General features: G+C 39.1%; 1 protein-coding gene across 2 annotated transcripts in view; it reads left to right on the forward strand.

Annotated features, from left to right (window-relative positions):
• The window catches only part of DECR1 (2,4-dienoyl-CoA reductase 1), a 42,457-nt gene that overhangs the window by 11,110 nt on the left and 12,655 nt on the right, over positions 1-18,692 (forward strand). For both annotated transcript variants that reach the window (XM_075063093.1, XM_032795322.2), the window contains exons 2-4: positions 11,167-11,369; positions 14,814-14,871; positions 15,002-15,088. In XM_075063093.1, coding sequence (XP_074919194.1) covers positions 11,167-11,369; positions 14,814-14,871; positions 15,002-15,088 — 348 coding nt within the window. The remainder of the gene's footprint in view (positions 1-11,166; positions 11,370-14,813; positions 14,872-15,001; positions 15,089-18,692) is intronic.

Raw genomic sequence — 18,692 nt, forward strand, 5'->3', positions numbered from 1 at the left:
AAAAAGAGAGAGATCTTAGTATTTTTGCAAGTACAGTACAGTGAAACCCTCACTACATTGTAATCACAATGCAAATGAAGGATTTCCCAAAATATTGTATTCTGTGTGGGTTTGTTTCCACACTCCTCAGCACAGTAGTATCTGATCAACTTTCCAGTGGTGCATTTAGGATGTAACCTCCAAGCTCCTGTAGTGTATGTTCTCATGCTGCCCAGAGGAAAAACTGCATAACGTGAGACGTTATTATAACTAAGGATGCTTTAAGTTATGTATTATGTTGTTGAGCAAGGCACAAGAAAGGTGAAAGTTTATGATGGCCCTTAGTTCGGGGGAGTTCATGTCCAACAGTCTCAGTCTGGGCCCCCGAAAGAAAGTGTCTTCACACAAACAAGCTTTACTTCTTGAGTAGAGAGTTTCCATTGTGTCAGAGGAGTGAAAGTTGTTACTATGGTCTGCGTCTCGGAGATCAATCCGAGGGCCCACCAAATCAATGGAATGCCTTGAAAATCAAGGACTGAAACCTTGAACTGATTTGAGATTTAAAGGGGTAGTGTAGGGGGACACAACCAACTGTAGATAGGCAGAGAATCCAACAAACAAACCCTTCCTGCCGTGTGAAGTTAGTGTCAGCAAGCAATCTAAAAAGTACTTCCTAACACAGACTCAATTGAGCAATTGGTGGGTATGTACCTTCAACCAAAAGGAGACTCGCCATGGCTGAAAACTCTGTGAAAATATTTTCTCTGCCTTGCAAGCAATCATTCTGCCCGCTCAGAGTTCGCTTCAGCCAGTGTTTTGCATCAGGAGCCATCTTGCATCCCAGCAATGGACAATCTTGATCGGAGGGGTGGTTATATGTGAATCTGTGGTGTCACGCGCATATTGCTGGCACGGTTAATCCTCGTGTTTTCTGATAGTCCACTTAGTGGCTGCAGGGAGATGCTGGAGAAAGGACCAGATTGCAAAAATCCTTGGTGAGACTTACAAGTGAGGGAGTGGAGTGTGGAGTGCAGTTTCCTATCCTAACTCATGTGGGATGGTCCCTCCAAAGAAGGATAGAACTATTTTAGTGCATTACGTCTGGAATTCTGGTCACGCTCTCTCAGGTGAGACAGGAACACTAATGCAACCATATTTAATCTGCCAGAGAGTTCCTAAGAATGAGAATAGATGTCTGTCCACACATTGGCAAGAGATCAGTGGCCACTAAAAACAGATTTCAGCTTCCATGTCTGCCTGAACTCCAGACTGTGCTTGCGGTCTAGAATAGTCGCATCAATTAGATGAGGTTGTAGTGGCCTTTAAGCTAGCTTCTGCTGAATTTGCTGGAGGGAGGAGATTTAAATGCTGGCAGAGTGCTAGAAAACTGATGTGTCAGGTAAGTTTTCGTGTAGGGTTAGGCTGTTGCGTGTTTGAACGTAGGAAGGAAAGATTCCTTTCTGAATGGAGAAATGCCTGGACTTTCCACAAGCCAGGAAAATCATGATTTGGATCACAAAGTTCAGGTTGACACTCATAGCAATGCTGCTGATGAAGTACTGAACTCTAGGAATGCAGTGGGCTGGTGGTGATAGGTGAGTGATCCATGTTGTTTGAGAAGGCTATCCTGAATGTGTGTTATCTTTCCAACAAGGTAAGGATGAGATAGTTTTTTTGGTTTTGGCTCTGAGCAGGTTGCCAGACCCTAGGATTGAGAAAGTGAAGTGGTGTACAATGTCATCCTTATGCAAAGCATTTGACTTTATTAATCTTCAATGTAAGTTCTGGAATGTGGAGAAGTACAGATAGTAAAACTGCTTTGATAATGGCAAAAGGATTATTGTAGTTTGATCAATTCATTGGTATGAGGAAAACAAGTAGAAAAAGACTTTGGCCAAAGAAATGACTAGTAGTAAGCTCACTGAAAAAGCAAAATATAACTTATAATTACAAAAACATTCCACAAGCCCTGCTGTGAGGAGTCAAAATTTGAGTATTATTATCAGGCAGACTGCAAACTGGTCCAGAAAAATTTACTTTACCTATGTATCTAGATTTCATGGTGGATAAAGTGCCAGACATCTTCTGCACATGACTTTTTAATAGTATGAATCTTTCTTTGCCTCGACTGTGTCTTTTTACTGTTACTTGTCGACACCAGATTCAGTTCAGGGAATATAAAGATTCCTTTCTTTAAAAACAAACTTATAACCAAGTAAAAAGACTTTCTTCTGCAAACCAGGTGGATTTGATTAAAACAAACACTGAAATTCGATTTAAATCACACCAGGAAGACTGATTTAATCAGAGGATTCTACACAAATGCATCTTGTTGTTTGTTAATAACCTAATACAATCTTTTCACACCTCAGAAATAGATGTAGGTTTTCATTTTAGAGGGTACACCTATTTTTAAAGTGATTTATTTTGAAACCTTTACAGATTAGTTTACAGCTATGATCAAAACATAATATGTTACTAATTTCACCAAAAGGTAAATGAAGCATAGATAGTTCACGCTGCCAATTACTTTCATAAATACTCAATTCGCAACAGGTTAATCATAATATTGAGGATTTTCTTGCCAGCTGAGTATAGGAGGAGAACTCACCGAACCAGACATGAAATGTTTATTAACTAAAACAACGTGTTGTATATTCTGGAATTTTTCTTTCAACAGCAAACCATACAATATTTTACAAAACAGCATATTATTTATATTTAGTAAACATTCAGGTTTTTAAAATCAGGTTTGTTTTTGTTAAAATTTTTTAACTAAAATAGTTAATGAAATATTTTTAAAAAATTGACTATCCGCCAGGTCAACATGCGAACTTAAAATATTGGCTTCTGCAGCTCATTTATCTTCACCTTCATTTCCCTGTTTGTTCAAATCTAGAAAAGAAAAACAGGCTTTCCTGCTTCTTCAGGTCCCAAACGATTCTCATTTTGAATGAACTGGTTCAAAGGAGAACAATATTCTTTCTACACTGGCAGAAGAAGCAACTGCTGTTAAAAGTGAGATTATCACTTTAGCAGTCTCTGAATCCATGGTGTTTGAGTGACTTCCACCCATTCACTGATGTGACTTTCTTTAAAACTCATCAGCAACATATATTTCGGAATGGTTCACCCTTAGCTCTGAAGTTATTATAGTTGATATTATAGGGGATGTGCTGGATGTCCCTGTCATAGCCAACTCCTCTTCTTCAACACTAAAGGTTTGGCCCTGGTACTAAGTTATGGAATCATTAGCAAGAAGTGAGCTGGCAATAGTGCTTGTCCATCTTTTTTTTTTTTTTTTTTTTTTTCAATGCTTATAATAACTTTGTCACTGCATATTTCTCTTTTAAGACCCACTCAGTTCCATTCCGAATATAACAGCATAAAACAGCTATTTCCCTGCATTTTGTCAAGGCTACAGAATAGGCTTCAGGATACTCCGCTGTGTGCAACATTCTCTTAAGCCCAGTTTTGATACTTTGACAGTGCCATCTATTTTTTCACAATTTTGCTCACAAACTGTCATCAGATTGCGCACGTTTTGATATAATGCTCCAAAAAAGTCCACGACTGAGTTCCATCGCACATCTTCTGGGAGAGTTAGCTTGGTTCCTCCACATTTTTTCAGAGGAGCTGCCAAGTGGTTGTTACAGAAGTATTTTGCAATTTTAACATTAGCCTTTATTTCTGAAACACTGACGTCTTTGGCTGGGCAGATGCATCAAATGAGCACTGCGACCATATGTTCTTAACTTGGGACACTCTTCTAAGTAATCCTTCTCATCTCAGATACATTGTGGCATGTGTGTGATCAAACCACGTACTAGACATTTTTGAATTTTTTTCCACTGTTTGTTATAGCCTTCTACTGTACTTGTTGTAGAGTATTCTGCTGTGTGTGCATTTCCTGATGTTCAACTGTTCCTGTAAGGAAAGACATTCCCTTTTCTGTTGTCACACAAGCACATGCAACAGGATCATTGTGGACATTGCTCACCCCTCAAGACTCAGGTTAACAATTTCACTCTCTAGACCTTTTGCACACTGCTCATCTTTTATTTCATACACTTTATCAAGCAATTGCCCGCGACATCTGCTCTGTTGGGTGAACTGTATCCTGTCTTAATGACTTAATGACATTCTTCATGTTAATGAAGTGTGGGGTCTCAGTCATACAGAAAGGAGAGTTTGTTGCATAACAAACCAGGAATTTTTTCATCCGTTACCTCTTTTGTATCTGCTGGTTCCATATCAAACACTTATCTGTTGGTGGTTTCTGGATGATGGAGATTTTTTTTTTCTGTTTGCTACAGGTGATATATTTGTGGCTATGTGATATCTGCCAATGATAGTGTTTCAGTCACATCATGGATAACTCTGAAACGATAGAAATGAGATTGGTGATCTTGAGGTGGATAGTCTTCCGAATCCTGTATGTTGGCGGTGAATTCCCCTAAACAAAATAAGTCATTGCCGTTATTTATTAATATTACTATATTGTCCATTTAGTATTACTTGCATTCACTGACATTCAGTACTACTTTAAGGTGGAAATTGTAAAAGAAAGATTCTACTTATTTCACCTATTTATTTTTTTCACAACTGTGTCTAAAATTGATAGTGCCAGTAGTAAACAACCTACATTTTTTGCTCAAACATAAGAATTCGAGAATAGTCCAGAAGAAGACAGCAGTCCTTAAGAAAGAAAATATGAAATGAAAAAGTTAACCAACCTAAGAGCCTGCATATTCCGAACTGTTCCTTCTTCAACGCAGCTTCCTCCTGAGAAGGAAACTTCTCATGAATGTTTTGATTCGGGCAACCAGGCCTTGCATTTCTTTGTTGCGCTGTTGCATTTTGCATGCATGCCTGTCTGACCCACAGGTAGAGGAACTTCATTAAAATATTCACAAACTAGGTCCTTTTATGGCCTGCTGCCATTATGCTGCTTTCCTTTCTAGTGAGAGAATAGTATCGTTGATCTCAATCAATGAAGGCTACTCAAAAGAAACTCAAGACTTCTGGATATGCTGCTCAAAGTTTCACTTTGTTTCTATTGCCTGTCCTTCCTTCTCACATTTATCTCGAGACTTCTTCTCCTTGTCCAGATCTATTCCGCCCCAACAATCTTCTATTCATTGATCTTTTTGAAACTTTTCACTTTATGAAGAGGTAAGGGTTGACTTTGTATACAAATTGACAGGGACCATAGAGTTGAGACCTGGGGAAGATGCTTAAGGAAATCGAGGCTCAGTGATCATTCGTGAGATCTGCCCGTTCCTACGGAAGGGCCAACAAACGCGATGCCAAGATCTAAAGGAAACTAGGCGAAATATCACGATTCAGTGCGGGATGATTCAGAATGTGACGGCATTGGATTACGTTAACTGAAGGCCAACAGAGGACACAATCGTATGCGCGCAACAGATGTGCATCATTATTGGATGGATCTATGATAGGATGGCTTTAGGATGTATAGGCATGGAGCTCAGGACATAGACCTCTGGAGTACTATAGGAAGGAATAGACTTTGGACTAATCACCCAACTAGATTATAGAAGTACTTGCTTTAAACTAAAATTTGCCGTGGAGATAGAGTTGGGCAAGATGTCCGACGGTGTCTCCACGCCCAGATAAATTTCAACATATGAAGAGGGTAGACCGGTAAAAAACAAGAACATTATAAGCAAGGAGATAGAGATCTAACTAAATGAGCCTGGTAAGGTAAAGATAAAATGAGACACTAGGGTAGTATAGGATACCAGTCCATAGGTATGACTTGGATCTAGAATGTCCGTGTCCATAACCTATGTTAAAAAAATGTCAGTGAAGCCAAACGGCAGGAAATTAAGATGGTCTTACAACTAATTGCGAGGAAGCCAACTAACAGCAGGTAACACACTATGGAGCAAAACTACGTAGCTATGAATGACAAGGAAGTATGAATAACCAGCCTCATTAGTATGCGATACGAAAAACTAGGTGATAGTAGTCATGACTGGCAAAGCAGTTCCAGGTATTGAGCACGGCTATGTAACGTTTAGGAAAAGAATTGAGTAAAGGTGCCAAAAGCTTGTAGGAATAGTACCGATATATCAATGCCATACAGGGCGTCCTGAAAAAATGAATGATTAGAACTGGATAATAGGATAACAGAGTCTGTCTGGGAAAATCACATAGACGCTACAGATGAGACTCTCCTAAGAATATGCTACCCAGTGAGTTCCAGACTGCATCCAGGACTCGATTGAGACTAGTGCTCTGCAGAGGAGTCTTAAGTCACCTGCCGTCGATATTGGAATGTGGATGAATCTTTGTTTAATAAAGTCAAATAATAGGACATGTTGAATCAGAAACTAACTTACACAAGATATAGATACATGGACGACAAAAGTGCTACAGAAGTAACAATAATAGGAGACTCAAGATTTTTCTGGATTGTGATAGCTGAATGGATTTCTTCATCAAGTAGTTGAAGAACCAACAGAAGGATGCCATTTTAAGATTTGGTTTTGTGCTAGTGAGGACCTCATAAAGAAATGGTTGTAGAGGACACACCCTTGGTTTGAGATGATCATGAAGCTAATTCATTCAAACGTATGAGGAAGGATAAACAAAAATTAGATGCTTGGACTAGGTTTTTGATTTCAAAAGGGCTAACTTTAAGAATTAAGGAAATTAGTTAGGGAAGTGGATGGACTGAAGAACTTGTGGATCTTGAGAAGCGGAGGAGTGCCTGGAATTACTTCCAAGTCCCAAAGTTGCGAAACTTCAGAAGCTGCAATCAAGAAAAGGGAATACATGATAGGGGTATGTAGACACAAAGCTGGTGAGCAAGATCTCAGATGATTCAAGAAAAGCAGAAAGCCTACAAAGGAGTGGAAAATGGGCGGGATTAGCCAAGGAAAGCTACCTTATTGAGGTCAGAACCATGCTAGGGATGGAATGGACAGGTGCTAAAGCAGTAGAGTTGGACCTTTGCAAGGGAATTAAAACCAATAGAAAAGGTTCTATAGCCATATAATAGAGAAAACAAAAGATTAGAAGAAGTGGGGCTGCTAAACACTGAAGATGGAATGGAGGTTAAGGATAATCTACCACATGGCCCAATATCTAAATAAATACTTTGCCTACAGTCTTAATAGATGCTAAATGAGGAGCTTAGGGATAATGGAAGGATGACAAATGGGAATGAGGATATGGAAGATAGATATTACCACATCCGAGGTAGTAGCCAAACTCAAACAGCTAATGGGACAAAATCGGAGGGCCCAGGTCATCTTCGATCCAATGAATATTAAAGGAGCTGCACATGAAATTGCAAGGTCCTATTTAGCAAGAATTTTTAATGGATCAGTAAACTCAAGGATGTACCTTACAACTGTGGAGAATCTTCTATGTAGTTCCTTGTTTTAAGAAAGGGGGGAAAAAAGTGATCCCAGTACTATAGGCTGTTAGTTTGACTCTGTAGTACTGTAAAGTTTCTTGGAAAAAAATTTTGGAAGGAGAAAGTAGTTAAGAACATTGATCACAATGGTAATTGGGGACAAATTACAACATGGTTTACAAGGGTTAGATTGTGCCAAACAACCTGATCTCTTCTTTGAGAGGTTAACAGATTTTCTAGACAAAAAAGAGAAAAAATGCAGTGGATCTAATTGACCTCGATTTCAGTAAGGCATTTGACACAGTTCTCCACATGGGGAATTACTAGTTAAATGTGGAAAAGATGGGGATCAATATGAAAATTGAAAGGTGGATAAGGAACTGGTTAAAGGAGAGACTACAATGGGTCATTACTGAAAGATGTGAACTGTCAGACTGGTAGGAGGTTTACTAAGGGAGTTCCATCGGATCAGTTTTGGGACCAATCTTATTTAACCTTTTTATTAAATATTATTTTTATTGCACAAAAAAGTGGGAATTGCACTAAAAGTTTGCAGTGCCACAAAGCTGGGAGTATTTGCTAACACAGAGAGAGGACTGGGTTCATACAGAAGATTCTGGATGACTTCTTAATCTGGACGGTATAGGCATTAAATTTAATGTGAAAGTGCAAGGTCCTGCATTACGAATTAATTAACAAGAATTTCAGTATAAATGGGGACCATCAGTTGGCAGTAAACAGAGGGAGGAGAAAAGACCTACAGTTGGTTGATCACCAGGGATGACTGAGCCGCCCATGTTTGAATAATGAGCATTAAAAAAGCTAATGCAGTTTAGGGTGCCATCAGCGAAGGGTATTATCCAGCAAAGATAAGGAGATGTTGTACTGTGATTACAAGGGCACTGATGAGACATCATCTGGAATACGTGTGTGCAGTCTGGTTCTCTCATGTTTAAGAAGAATGAAGCAAACTGGAACAGTTCAGAACGCGGTACTAGGATGCATCCGAGGACTGGAAAACGTGTTCTTATGAAAGGAGACTCAAAGGCTGGGTTTAGGTCCTAACTGAAAGAAGTTGAAGGGGGATATGATTGCTCTTTTAAATGTTATCAGAGGGATTCAATATCGAGGAGAGGAGAGGAATTATTAGCTTAGTACCAATGTGGACACAAGAAACAAATGGGTATAAACTGGACACTAGGTGTTTGACTGAAATAGGCAAAGTTTTTTACACCATTAGAGTGAGTGAGTTCTTGAACAGCCTTCCAAAGGGGAAGTAGTGGGGCAAAGACTATCTGGCTAAGACTAAGCTCTTGATAAGTTTATTTGGAGGGTATGTATGATGGATAGCCTAATTTTGCAATTAATTACAAAATGATCTTTGATCTAGCAGGTAAGTATCCCAGTGGTCTGTGGATGGGTGTTAGATGAGTTGGGATCTGAGTTATATAGAGAAATTCTTTCCTGGGTGCTGGCGGTGAGTCTTTGCCCACTGCTCAGGGGTTTAACTGATCACCATATTGGCGTCGGGAAGGAATTTTCCTCCAGGGCAGATTGGCAGAGGCCCTGCCCTGGAGGTTTTTCTCCTTCCTCTGCAGCATGGGGCACAGGTCACTTGCTGAAGGATTCTCTGCAGCTTGAGGTCTTCAGACCACAATTTGAGTACTTCAGCAACTCAGACATAGGTTAGGGGTTTGTTATAGAAGTGGATGGGTGAGATTCTGTGGCCTGCATTGTGCAGGAGGTCAGACTAGATGATCATAATGGTCCCTTCTGACCTTAAAGTCTCTGAGTCTATTTCTCACCTCTATATATTAATTTTAAAACATTTTTGCTGTTAACAAGCATGTTATCTCTGGAGACACAAATACACTGTTTGAAAACTGCAAAACTAAGCATCTCTGATGGTACCTTACCTAGACTGAGCACTGAGTCCCATTGGGTAGATAGAAAGATTAACTTAAATAATATATACAAAAGCCCCAGGAACTCCATGAGATTGGGTCCCTAATCCATGAACTACTGGAACTCATTTACAAAACTTTTTTCTTAAACATTACATAAATATATTATCTCATACTATAGAATAAGAATTTATAATCCCTATTCCATGATGAGATCTCTTTAAGTTATAATGTATCTCTAGATAGTTTTTTCCCTCAAAAAGCATTTTATCAAAAAAATCCAATTTAAATTAAAAAAAATCCGATTTTTAATAATTTTTTTTTTAAGTCATTGATTTTTATCCAGCCTGGTCAGAGCCAGTCTTACAGAAAGTCTTAAAAGCATTGCTGCTGAGGCAGGTTACAGCTGTCATCTAACCTCTGACATGGACTATTCAGTATGGCAATTTTAATTTCTATTGGTAGGTACAGGAGAGGCCAGTGTGGCCAGCACCACCCAATTTTGAGGCTAGCCTGAGCCCTTATTGACATTCTTCATGCTCGCCTGTGATAGGGAGATAACAGGCAACTTATACCACTTCAACCTCTCATTGATAGCCTTCCTGCCATCTGGGTTACAAACTGGCATAACCCTTGGCATGTTTCTGCACTGGAGTAGATAAGAGAGACTTTAGATTTAGGAGATTATTAAGCATAGTATAGGGTCTATCATAGTGGGTCCCCAATCCTGATTTGGGACTTCTAAGAGGCACTGTAAAGTGGATTCATATTACTGAAGTGCAGTTAAAATCGTAGTTCATTTTAATTGGTGTTTGTTACTGAAACATTAAGCATTGCCATGGATAACATGAGATTCAGAACAAGAATCAATCTTCTAGTTTAAACTGTTTTAATTTTCATATTTTAAAAAACTGAGTATTTGAGGGTTTTAAAAATGCATTTATTAAAACTAACCAGTTTTTAATGTAATTTAATAATGAAAATGATATTTATACAAGAACAAGAATTTAATTTCTTTAATTTTCAGCTAGAAAACTGTGGAAATCTACATAAATGATGACTAAAAAGCGACAAGGAGTCCTGTGGCACCTTATAGACTAACAGACGTATTGGAGCATAAGCTTTCGTGGGTGAATACCCACTTCGTCAAACACAACTTTAAATAATAGGCAGTGATACCTGCTCTACCTATAATAAAGGTTCTAGTCATAAAAGCCTTACTCATACAAGCAGTCCATTAACCAATGGGATTAGTTGTATGGGGCTTGGCTTGATCATGTTCTCATTGAAGCCAATAATGAGAATTCCATTTACTTCAATGGTGCAGGATCAAGGCCTTGGGTAACTACTACTGCAGGCCCCAATTTTGCAAAGACTTATACATCTGCTTATCTTTACATGCCATGAATAGTCCTGCTGGCTTAGTGAAGCTACTCACAATGCATATAGTTAAGCACATACAGAAGTCTTTGCAGGATCAGGGTCTAAGGCTTCAATCCTGCTTTGGAATCTACAAACAGCTGATGAATCCAGTGTAGGATTGGGGCCTATCTGAGTAATCATTGCAGGACTGGGCACAATGTTCAAAAGAACAAAAATCACTTAACTGTTGAAAAACATGTGGTGTTCATTTCATTTGAAAATGTAGTGGAAATTACTGCAGTTTATTAACTTACCCTAAAAATTAAAATTACTTTAATATTCATATTTGTTTAAAAGTATTCACATGTATTGTGATGCAATAAATATAAAATTATTGCTCACAGTGAATTTGTGTCAATTGTGAAAATATTTATTATTATAATTCCAAAATTTAAAACTTAATTTTCTTCTTATAGTTGTGGGAATCCATGTATATAAGCAGTAATAAATAATTTTATTTTTTTGTTTCAGTTTTTCAGTCGTGGATCAAATGTATTAAGTCAAAGTAGCAATGCACCTCAAGCTAGCTTCTTTCCGCCTCTTCAAAACCTGATGTTACCACCAAATGCCTTTCAAGGAAAAGTGGCTTTTGTTACTGGTGGAGGTACTGGGCTTGGCAAAGGAATGACAACAGCTCTGTCCAGTTTAGGTGCTGAATGTGTTATATCAAGCAGGTAAATACTAATAATCAAACCTAAAATATCTTTTTGAATTTAGTATTGAAAGCTGCATTGATCTGCTTCCCTGTTCCTTTGTAAAGATACATTTTTTTATTCATAGCTACAGACATGTAATTTAGGTCTGTCTCTTAACCTGCAGTACCATTTTAATTATAATCTGATGTGCTAAATTTTAAAAAGCTGCTCTGAAATATACACAGACACAATGCAGAGTATAAATATTATATTTAAAATTGTTAGTATTTATGTACGACCTGTAATGTCTTGTGCTTGACAGCTGCGTAGCCTTCAATGAGAAGAAATACAAATTAAAGTCGTAATGATAGTCCACAATCAGAAAGTATAATAAAACAAAAAAAGCCAGGTACACTTCACCTCTGTTGCAAATCCAAGAGAGACAAAAAATAGAATAATAGAAATGTAGACAGGAAGCGACCTCAGGAGGTCATCTAGTCCAGCCTCCTGCCCTATGGCAGGACCAAGTATACCTAGACCATCCCTGACAGGTGTTTGTCCAGCCTGTACTTAAAAATTTCCAATGACGTGGATTCCACATCTTCCCCTGGAAACCTACTCCAGTGCTAAATTATCCTTATGGTTAGAAAGTTTTTCCTAATATCTAATATAAATCTCTCTTCCTGCAGATTATGCCCATTCCTTCAGTGGACATGGAGAATAATTGATTATCATTCTCTTTAAAACAGCCCTTAGCATACTTGAAAACTGTTATCAGGTCCCCACTCAGTCGGCTTATCTCAAGACTAAACATTCTCAGGTTTTTTTAACCTTTCCTCGTAGGTCAGGTTTTCTAAACCTTTTATTAGTTTTGTTGCTCTCCTTTGGATGATATTGGCCTTATTTGCAGCTGCATCACACTGACTCTTGTTAAATTTGTGATCTACTATAAATGCCAGATCTTTTACATCTATACTACTGCCTAGCCAGTTATTCCCCATTTTATAGTTATGCACTTGATTTGTCTTTCCTAAGTGTAGTATTTTGCAGTTGTCTTTATTGAATTTCTTCTTATCCAATTTGTCAAAGTCATTTTGAATTCTAATCCTGTTCTCTAAACTGGTAGCAATGCTCCCAACCTGGTGGTATCTGCATATTTTATAAACATACTCTTTACTCCGTTATCCAAGTCATTAATGAAAATATTGAATAGTACCAGACCCAGGACAGACCTCTTCCGGACTTCCACTCGATATGTCCACTCCAGTGTGACAGCGAACTATTGATTACTACTCTTTTGAATCAGGGTGGATTTGACTTAAATCATTAGTCAGGAAGATTTGATTTAATCGTGCATTTCTACATAAAAGTACATTCTTGTTGGTCTTCAGTTTTTTCCTCAAAAAGCATTTTATCAAAAAATCTGATTTAAATCATAAAAGTCCAGCTTTTTTATTAAAAAATAAAATCATTGATTTTTATCCACCTTGCTTTGAATACTGTCTTTTAACCAGATGTGCATCCGCCTTATATTTATTTCATTTAGACTACTTTTCCACAGTTTATGATGATGTCATGTGGCACTGTCAAAACCCTTATTAAAATATGATATATCACATTGCAGCTTCCCCCTTATCCGCTAGGCCAATAACCCTATCAGAAAAGGAAATGAAGTTGGTTTTGCATGATTTGTTCTTGACAAATTCATGTTGACTGTGATCCTCTAGATGCTTACAAAATAGGTCAACAAATTTCTTTTTGAATGGACAGCAGTGGCTGTTGAGATTTTCATCATTAGAATTCTTTCTGATCAAGTTTTTTTTTATCATTTCCTATAGCTAGTATTTCTTTTAAACATAAGGATTTTACAGCAGCCCTAGCATAATTCTCATTATTAAAAATGGTCTTTCTAAGATTTTTAGCATAATAGGAGCAAATAATCTCATCCTTCAAGTTAACACAAACGCGACTAATTGCGAGATTAAAAAATTTAATTGCAATTCATTGCAGTTTTAATCGCACTGCACAACAATAATAGAATACCATTTATTTAAATATTTTTTAGGTTTTCTGTATTTTCAAAGATAGGCATGAGGGCTCTAGGTTCTAGCCCCCATGAGGGCACTGGGCTTCAGCTGCTCACAGGGCGCGGGGCTCTGGCTCAACTGCCATGCCTCCCCACCTCCAGAGCTCCGAGCTGGAACCCACTCCCCTCCAGCCCACCCAACACTTTGAGCTGGGGCCACCAATGATGCCTCTCTCCCTGCCCAAGGGTCCGCAATTAACGTGTCTTCAGTTAATCGCAGGCGTTAACTGCGATTAATTGACAGCCCTAAATAAAATACTTAGAATCATAGGACCATCTACTCTAACCTCCTGCCAACATGTCGTTTAGGTGCCAAATGTGTTATGCAGTATTTGGGTTGTCCAAGACAGATGGCTATCAAGCCTCCTTTTGAAAAACCTAGTGAAGGAACTTCCACAACCTCCCTAGGAAGTCTGTTCCATTGTCCTACCGTTCTTACGGTTAGGAAATTTTTCCTGAGATTTAATCTAAATCTTCCATGCTTTAGTTTGAATCTATTTCCTCTAGTCCTGCACTCTGTGGCAAGAGAATAACTTTTCCAATCATTTTTATGGCAGCCTTTCAAGTATTTGAAGAGCACTATCATGTTACCCCCTTAATCTCATCTTTTCCAAACGAAACATACCCAGTTCTTTTAGCCTTTGCTCATATGGTTTACATTCCATCCCTTTGATCATCTTTGTCATTTCCCTTTGGTTACTTTACAGTTTCTCTACATCCTTTCTATCCATTGATGATCAAAATTGGGCACAGTACTCCAGCTGAGGCCTAACCACTGCTGAGTAGAGCATTACTATCACCTCTCATTTCTAAATGAAATTTGGATCCTATGCCTATGTTAATGGAACCTAAAACTGCATTTGCTTTTTTGCAGCAGCACTGCATTGTTGAATCATGTTCAGCTTGTGATCCACCACAACTCCCAGATCCTTCTCAGCAGTGCTGCTGCCAAGCCAGTTATCCCCTATTCTGTATTTTTGAATTTGTTTTTTCTGTCCTAAGGGTAGCACCTTACATTTTGTCTTTTCTAAATTTCATTGTGCCCAAGATAAAGGCATTTTTTGTTAAGTATCACCTGCTGTGTTTTACTATCAAAAGTATCTCTTTTTTAAGTCCCATCTAAGTTGCTTTTAGCTGATAATATGAGAGAAGATTACTTTGTTGGACATAACTTGGAATTTCTTTAAAGCTCCATTTTACTTGAGAGAGGTTTTTTCAGAAGCTAAATTGAAATACCAAGGCCCTAAATTATTTTTATTTCAAAGGTAAATTTTGCACTAACATCACCAAGACACAAATGGAATTCATAGAAAGATTTTAATGTTTCAAAGTATAATTATTTGTAACATAGATGCATTTACTCAAAAGTCATGCTAAAATTTATAATTTATTTTTAGGAAGATTGATGTTTTGAAACAAACTGCAGAAGAAATTTCTTCTAAAACAGGAAACAAGGTATATTTTTAGATAAGTTTGTATTTTTATTAGTTTTTACTGCATTTTAAAGAGTTATTTAAAATTCTTTGTCTCATGAGTAATACTTATATAAAGTCTTACAATTGCCTTTTTCTCCATTAATATATAGGTTCATGCAATCCAGTGTGATGTGAGAGACCCAACTTCAGTTAAGAATGCTGTTGCTGAATTAATCAAGGTGGCAGGACATCCTGATGTAAGTATGATAGTTATGATGCAAGGACTTCAATCTTCAGTGGTGAAAATACCCTGAATAGTATGTGGGAACAAAAGTGATATATCGTAGAAAAGCAGCTCTGTATACTGAGACCCAGCAGGAAAAAGACAGCTACTAATACAGCAGTAGAGCAGCACAAAACTAGTGTTTTATCTGTTTATCTTAGTTTTCAACAGTGCCTATGCACAGAGTATCTACTCGGTTTTGGGTAGCTATTGAACGATTCAGTAGCCAAATGGACCAAATCCTATCTCCTTACTCATTCATATAGTTCCATTGCTATAAGAGTGGAATTCCTTGTGCGAATGAAGTGAGCAGAATGTAGCCATACAAGAATGATTTTATTTATCCCTATACTTATGACACCTGTCAGCTATCAGAGTGTCTTCCAAATTAAAAGCAGAAATAACAGTAACACTTTCTCTCTTTCATCCTTCCTTACCTTTTTTTTTTTTTTTTTTTTTTGTGATGTATACAAAATATATAGAAAAGGTACCTATTTTGAAAACCATCATGTAAAGAAATTAACAACTAAACCTAGCAGGTAAACACTCTCCAATAACCTGCACACAGCCCTCAGCAACTCACTGTCAGCTAAACAAATCAGAACTCTACTCACAAAATGTCAACTTCTATAAAGCCTGAGTAAAAAAGATAAGCCTTTCACTGTGCCCAGAAGATGAACAAATAAGGCTATCTTGGACCAAAGCTAAGGGAGCTGGTTCCAAAGCGAAGGGCTGTTCACACAGGATTCTTTATCCCCAGTCCCTCTCTAAGTCCAGAGGTATCCACTGTTGCTTTATCGAAAAGGGAGATAGGCAGTGTCTCAAGTAGACTGGTCTGAAGCTGGTTAGAGTTGTAGGAGAACTAGCCTATACAGTTTTGGGAGACAGGGCATATCTTTTAAAAACTTAGGGTCAGGCTGGCACTTGGAAAGGCTTTGCCAGTATAGCTGTAGTGGTATTCCATATCAAAGCACTCCAAGTGTGGACACAGCTTAAACTGGCAAAACTGTGCTTTTTAGCTTAATGCAGTGTTGTAGGGCCATCAGAGCGCAGAACTTGGAGGAGAGAGATACCAAAACCACAAGAAATGAAGGAAGGAAATAACTTGGCAAGAGAATAGAATAGAGGATGTAAGAGTAGAGGAGGGAGACAGCATAGGTCAAAGTCAGTAAAAAAAAAAAAAAAAAAAAAATCCCATGAGAAAAAGAAAATACATACATTTTTTTTTCCACTTTCTTGGGAGTTCTGTATCCTGCTTCAGTACTGTATGTTACAAAACCACTTGACAGTGAGTCTGTTTAAAACATTTATTCTTTTATACCCACTTGTCCTCAATGGGATATAAGAGTCAGGGTCAGTGAACACTGATATGAGCAACTTAGGGAATATTAGGCCTGTGGGTCGTTGTTCGAACTATTAGTAAAGATCTCTGAGTTTGACCACCTAAAATTCTACTAAGTTATCTGTCCAGAATAGCTTTCATTCCAGTATTCACTATGAGACAACGTCATGGGGCTGAGACACTCCGTCATCCATTGGGAAACAGAGAAGGGTGTTATAGCCCTGTGGCTGAGTTCAAATGACCACCCTAGCCTCGGGCAGTATGGCCTAATGACTGGAGTCAAAATGGTTGCCCTCTTCTGCAGGACTGCATGGCCTAATGACCACGGTCAATATGGCTACTCCCTTAGTCAGGGCTGCGTAGCCTAATGGCCAGTGATGATATGGCAGCCCTCCTCTGCGGGAGCTACTGGCCAGATTCAATATGTTGGCCCTCCTCTGCCTGGCCTAATGGCCAGAGTCAATATGGCTGCCTCCTCAGTCAGGGCTGCATAGCCTAGTGGCCAGTGTGAGCAACAAGAGTGATGTCATGGTGGGAGTCTGCTATAGACCACCAGACCAGGGGGATGAGGTGGATAAGGCTTTCTTCCGGCAACTAGCAGAATTTACTAGATCACAGACCCTGGTTCTCATGGGGGACTTCCATCACCCCGATATCTGCTGGGAGAGCAGAACAGCAGTATACAGAAAATCCAGGAAGTTTTTGGAAAATGTAGGGGACAATTTCCTGGTGCAGGTGCTGAAGGAACCAACCAGGGGCAGAGCGCTTCTTGACCTGCTGCTCACAAACGGAATAATTAATAGGGGAAGCAAAAGTGGATGGGAAGCTGGGCAGCAGTGACCATGAGATGGTAGAGTTCAGGATCCTGACAAAAGGAAGAAAGGAGAGCAGCAAAATATGGGCCCTGGACTTCAGAAAAGCAGACTTAGACTCCCTTAGGGAACTGATGGGCAGGATCCCCAGGAGAAGAACATGAGGCGGAAAGGAGTCCAAGAGAGCTGACTGTATTTTAAAGACTCCTTATTGAAGTTGCAGGAACAACTCATCCCGATGTGTAGAAAGAATAGTAAATATGGCAGGCGACCAGCTTGGCTTAACAGTGAAATCCTTGCTGATCTTAAACACAAAAAAGAAGCTTACAAGAAATGGAAGATTGGACAAATGACCAGGGAGGAGTAAAAAAATATTACTCAGGCATGCAGGAGTGAAGTCAAGAGGGCCAAATAACAACTGGAGTTGCAGCTAGTAAGGGATGTTATAAGTAACAAGAAGGGTTTCTACAGGTATGTTAGCAACAAGAAGGTGGTCATGGAAAGTGTGGGACCATTACTGAATGGGGGAAGCAAACTAGTGACAGAGGCTGTGGAAAAAGCTAATGTATTCAATGCTTTTTTTCCCCTGTGTCTTCACAAACAAGCTCAGCTCCCAGACTATTGCACTGGGCAGCACAGTATGGGGAGGAGATGACCCACTCTCTGTGAAGAAAGTGGTTCAGTACTATTTAGAAAATCTGGACATGCACAAGTCCCTGCGGCCAGATGCACTGAATCCAAGGATGCTGAGGGAGTTGGCTCATGTGATTGCAGAGCCATTGGCCATGATCTTTGAAAACTCATGGTGATTGGGAGAGGTCCCAGATGACTGAAAAAAGGCTAATGTAGTGCCCATCTTTAAAAAAGTGGAGGAGGAGGATCTGAGGAACTACAGGCCGGTCAGCCTCACCTCAGTCCCTGGAAAAATCATGGAGCAGGGCCTCAAAGAATCAATTTTGAAGCACTTTGAGGAGAGGAAAGCAATCAGGAACAATCAGCATGGATTCACCAAGGGCAGGTCATGCCTGACTAACCTAATTGCCTTCTACGATGAGATAACTGGCTCTGTGGATGAAGGGAAAACAGTGAATGTGGTGTTCCTTGACTTTAGCAAAGCTTTTGATACGGTCTCCCACAATATTCTTGGCTGCAAATTAAAGTAGTATGGGCTGGATGAATGGACTATAAGGTGGATAGAAAGCTGGCTAGATCGTCGAGCTCAGTGGGTAGTGATCAATGGATCTAGATGGCAGCCAGTATCAAGGGGAGTACTCCAAGGGTCAGTCCTGGGGCTGGTTTTGTTCAATATCTTCATTAATGATCTGGAGGATGGTGTGGATTGCACCCTTAGCAAGTTTGCAGATGACACTAAACTGGGAGAAGTGGTAGATACGCTGGAGGATAGGGATAGGATATAGGGGGAC

The sequence above is a fragment of the Chelonoidis abingdonii genome, chromosome 2 (genome assembly GCF_003597395.2).
Source record: "Chelonoidis abingdonii isolate Lonesome George chromosome 2, CheloAbing_2.0, whole genome shotgun sequence".
Lineage (NCBI taxonomy): Eukaryota > Metazoa > Chordata > Testudines > Testudinidae > Chelonoidis > Chelonoidis abingdonii.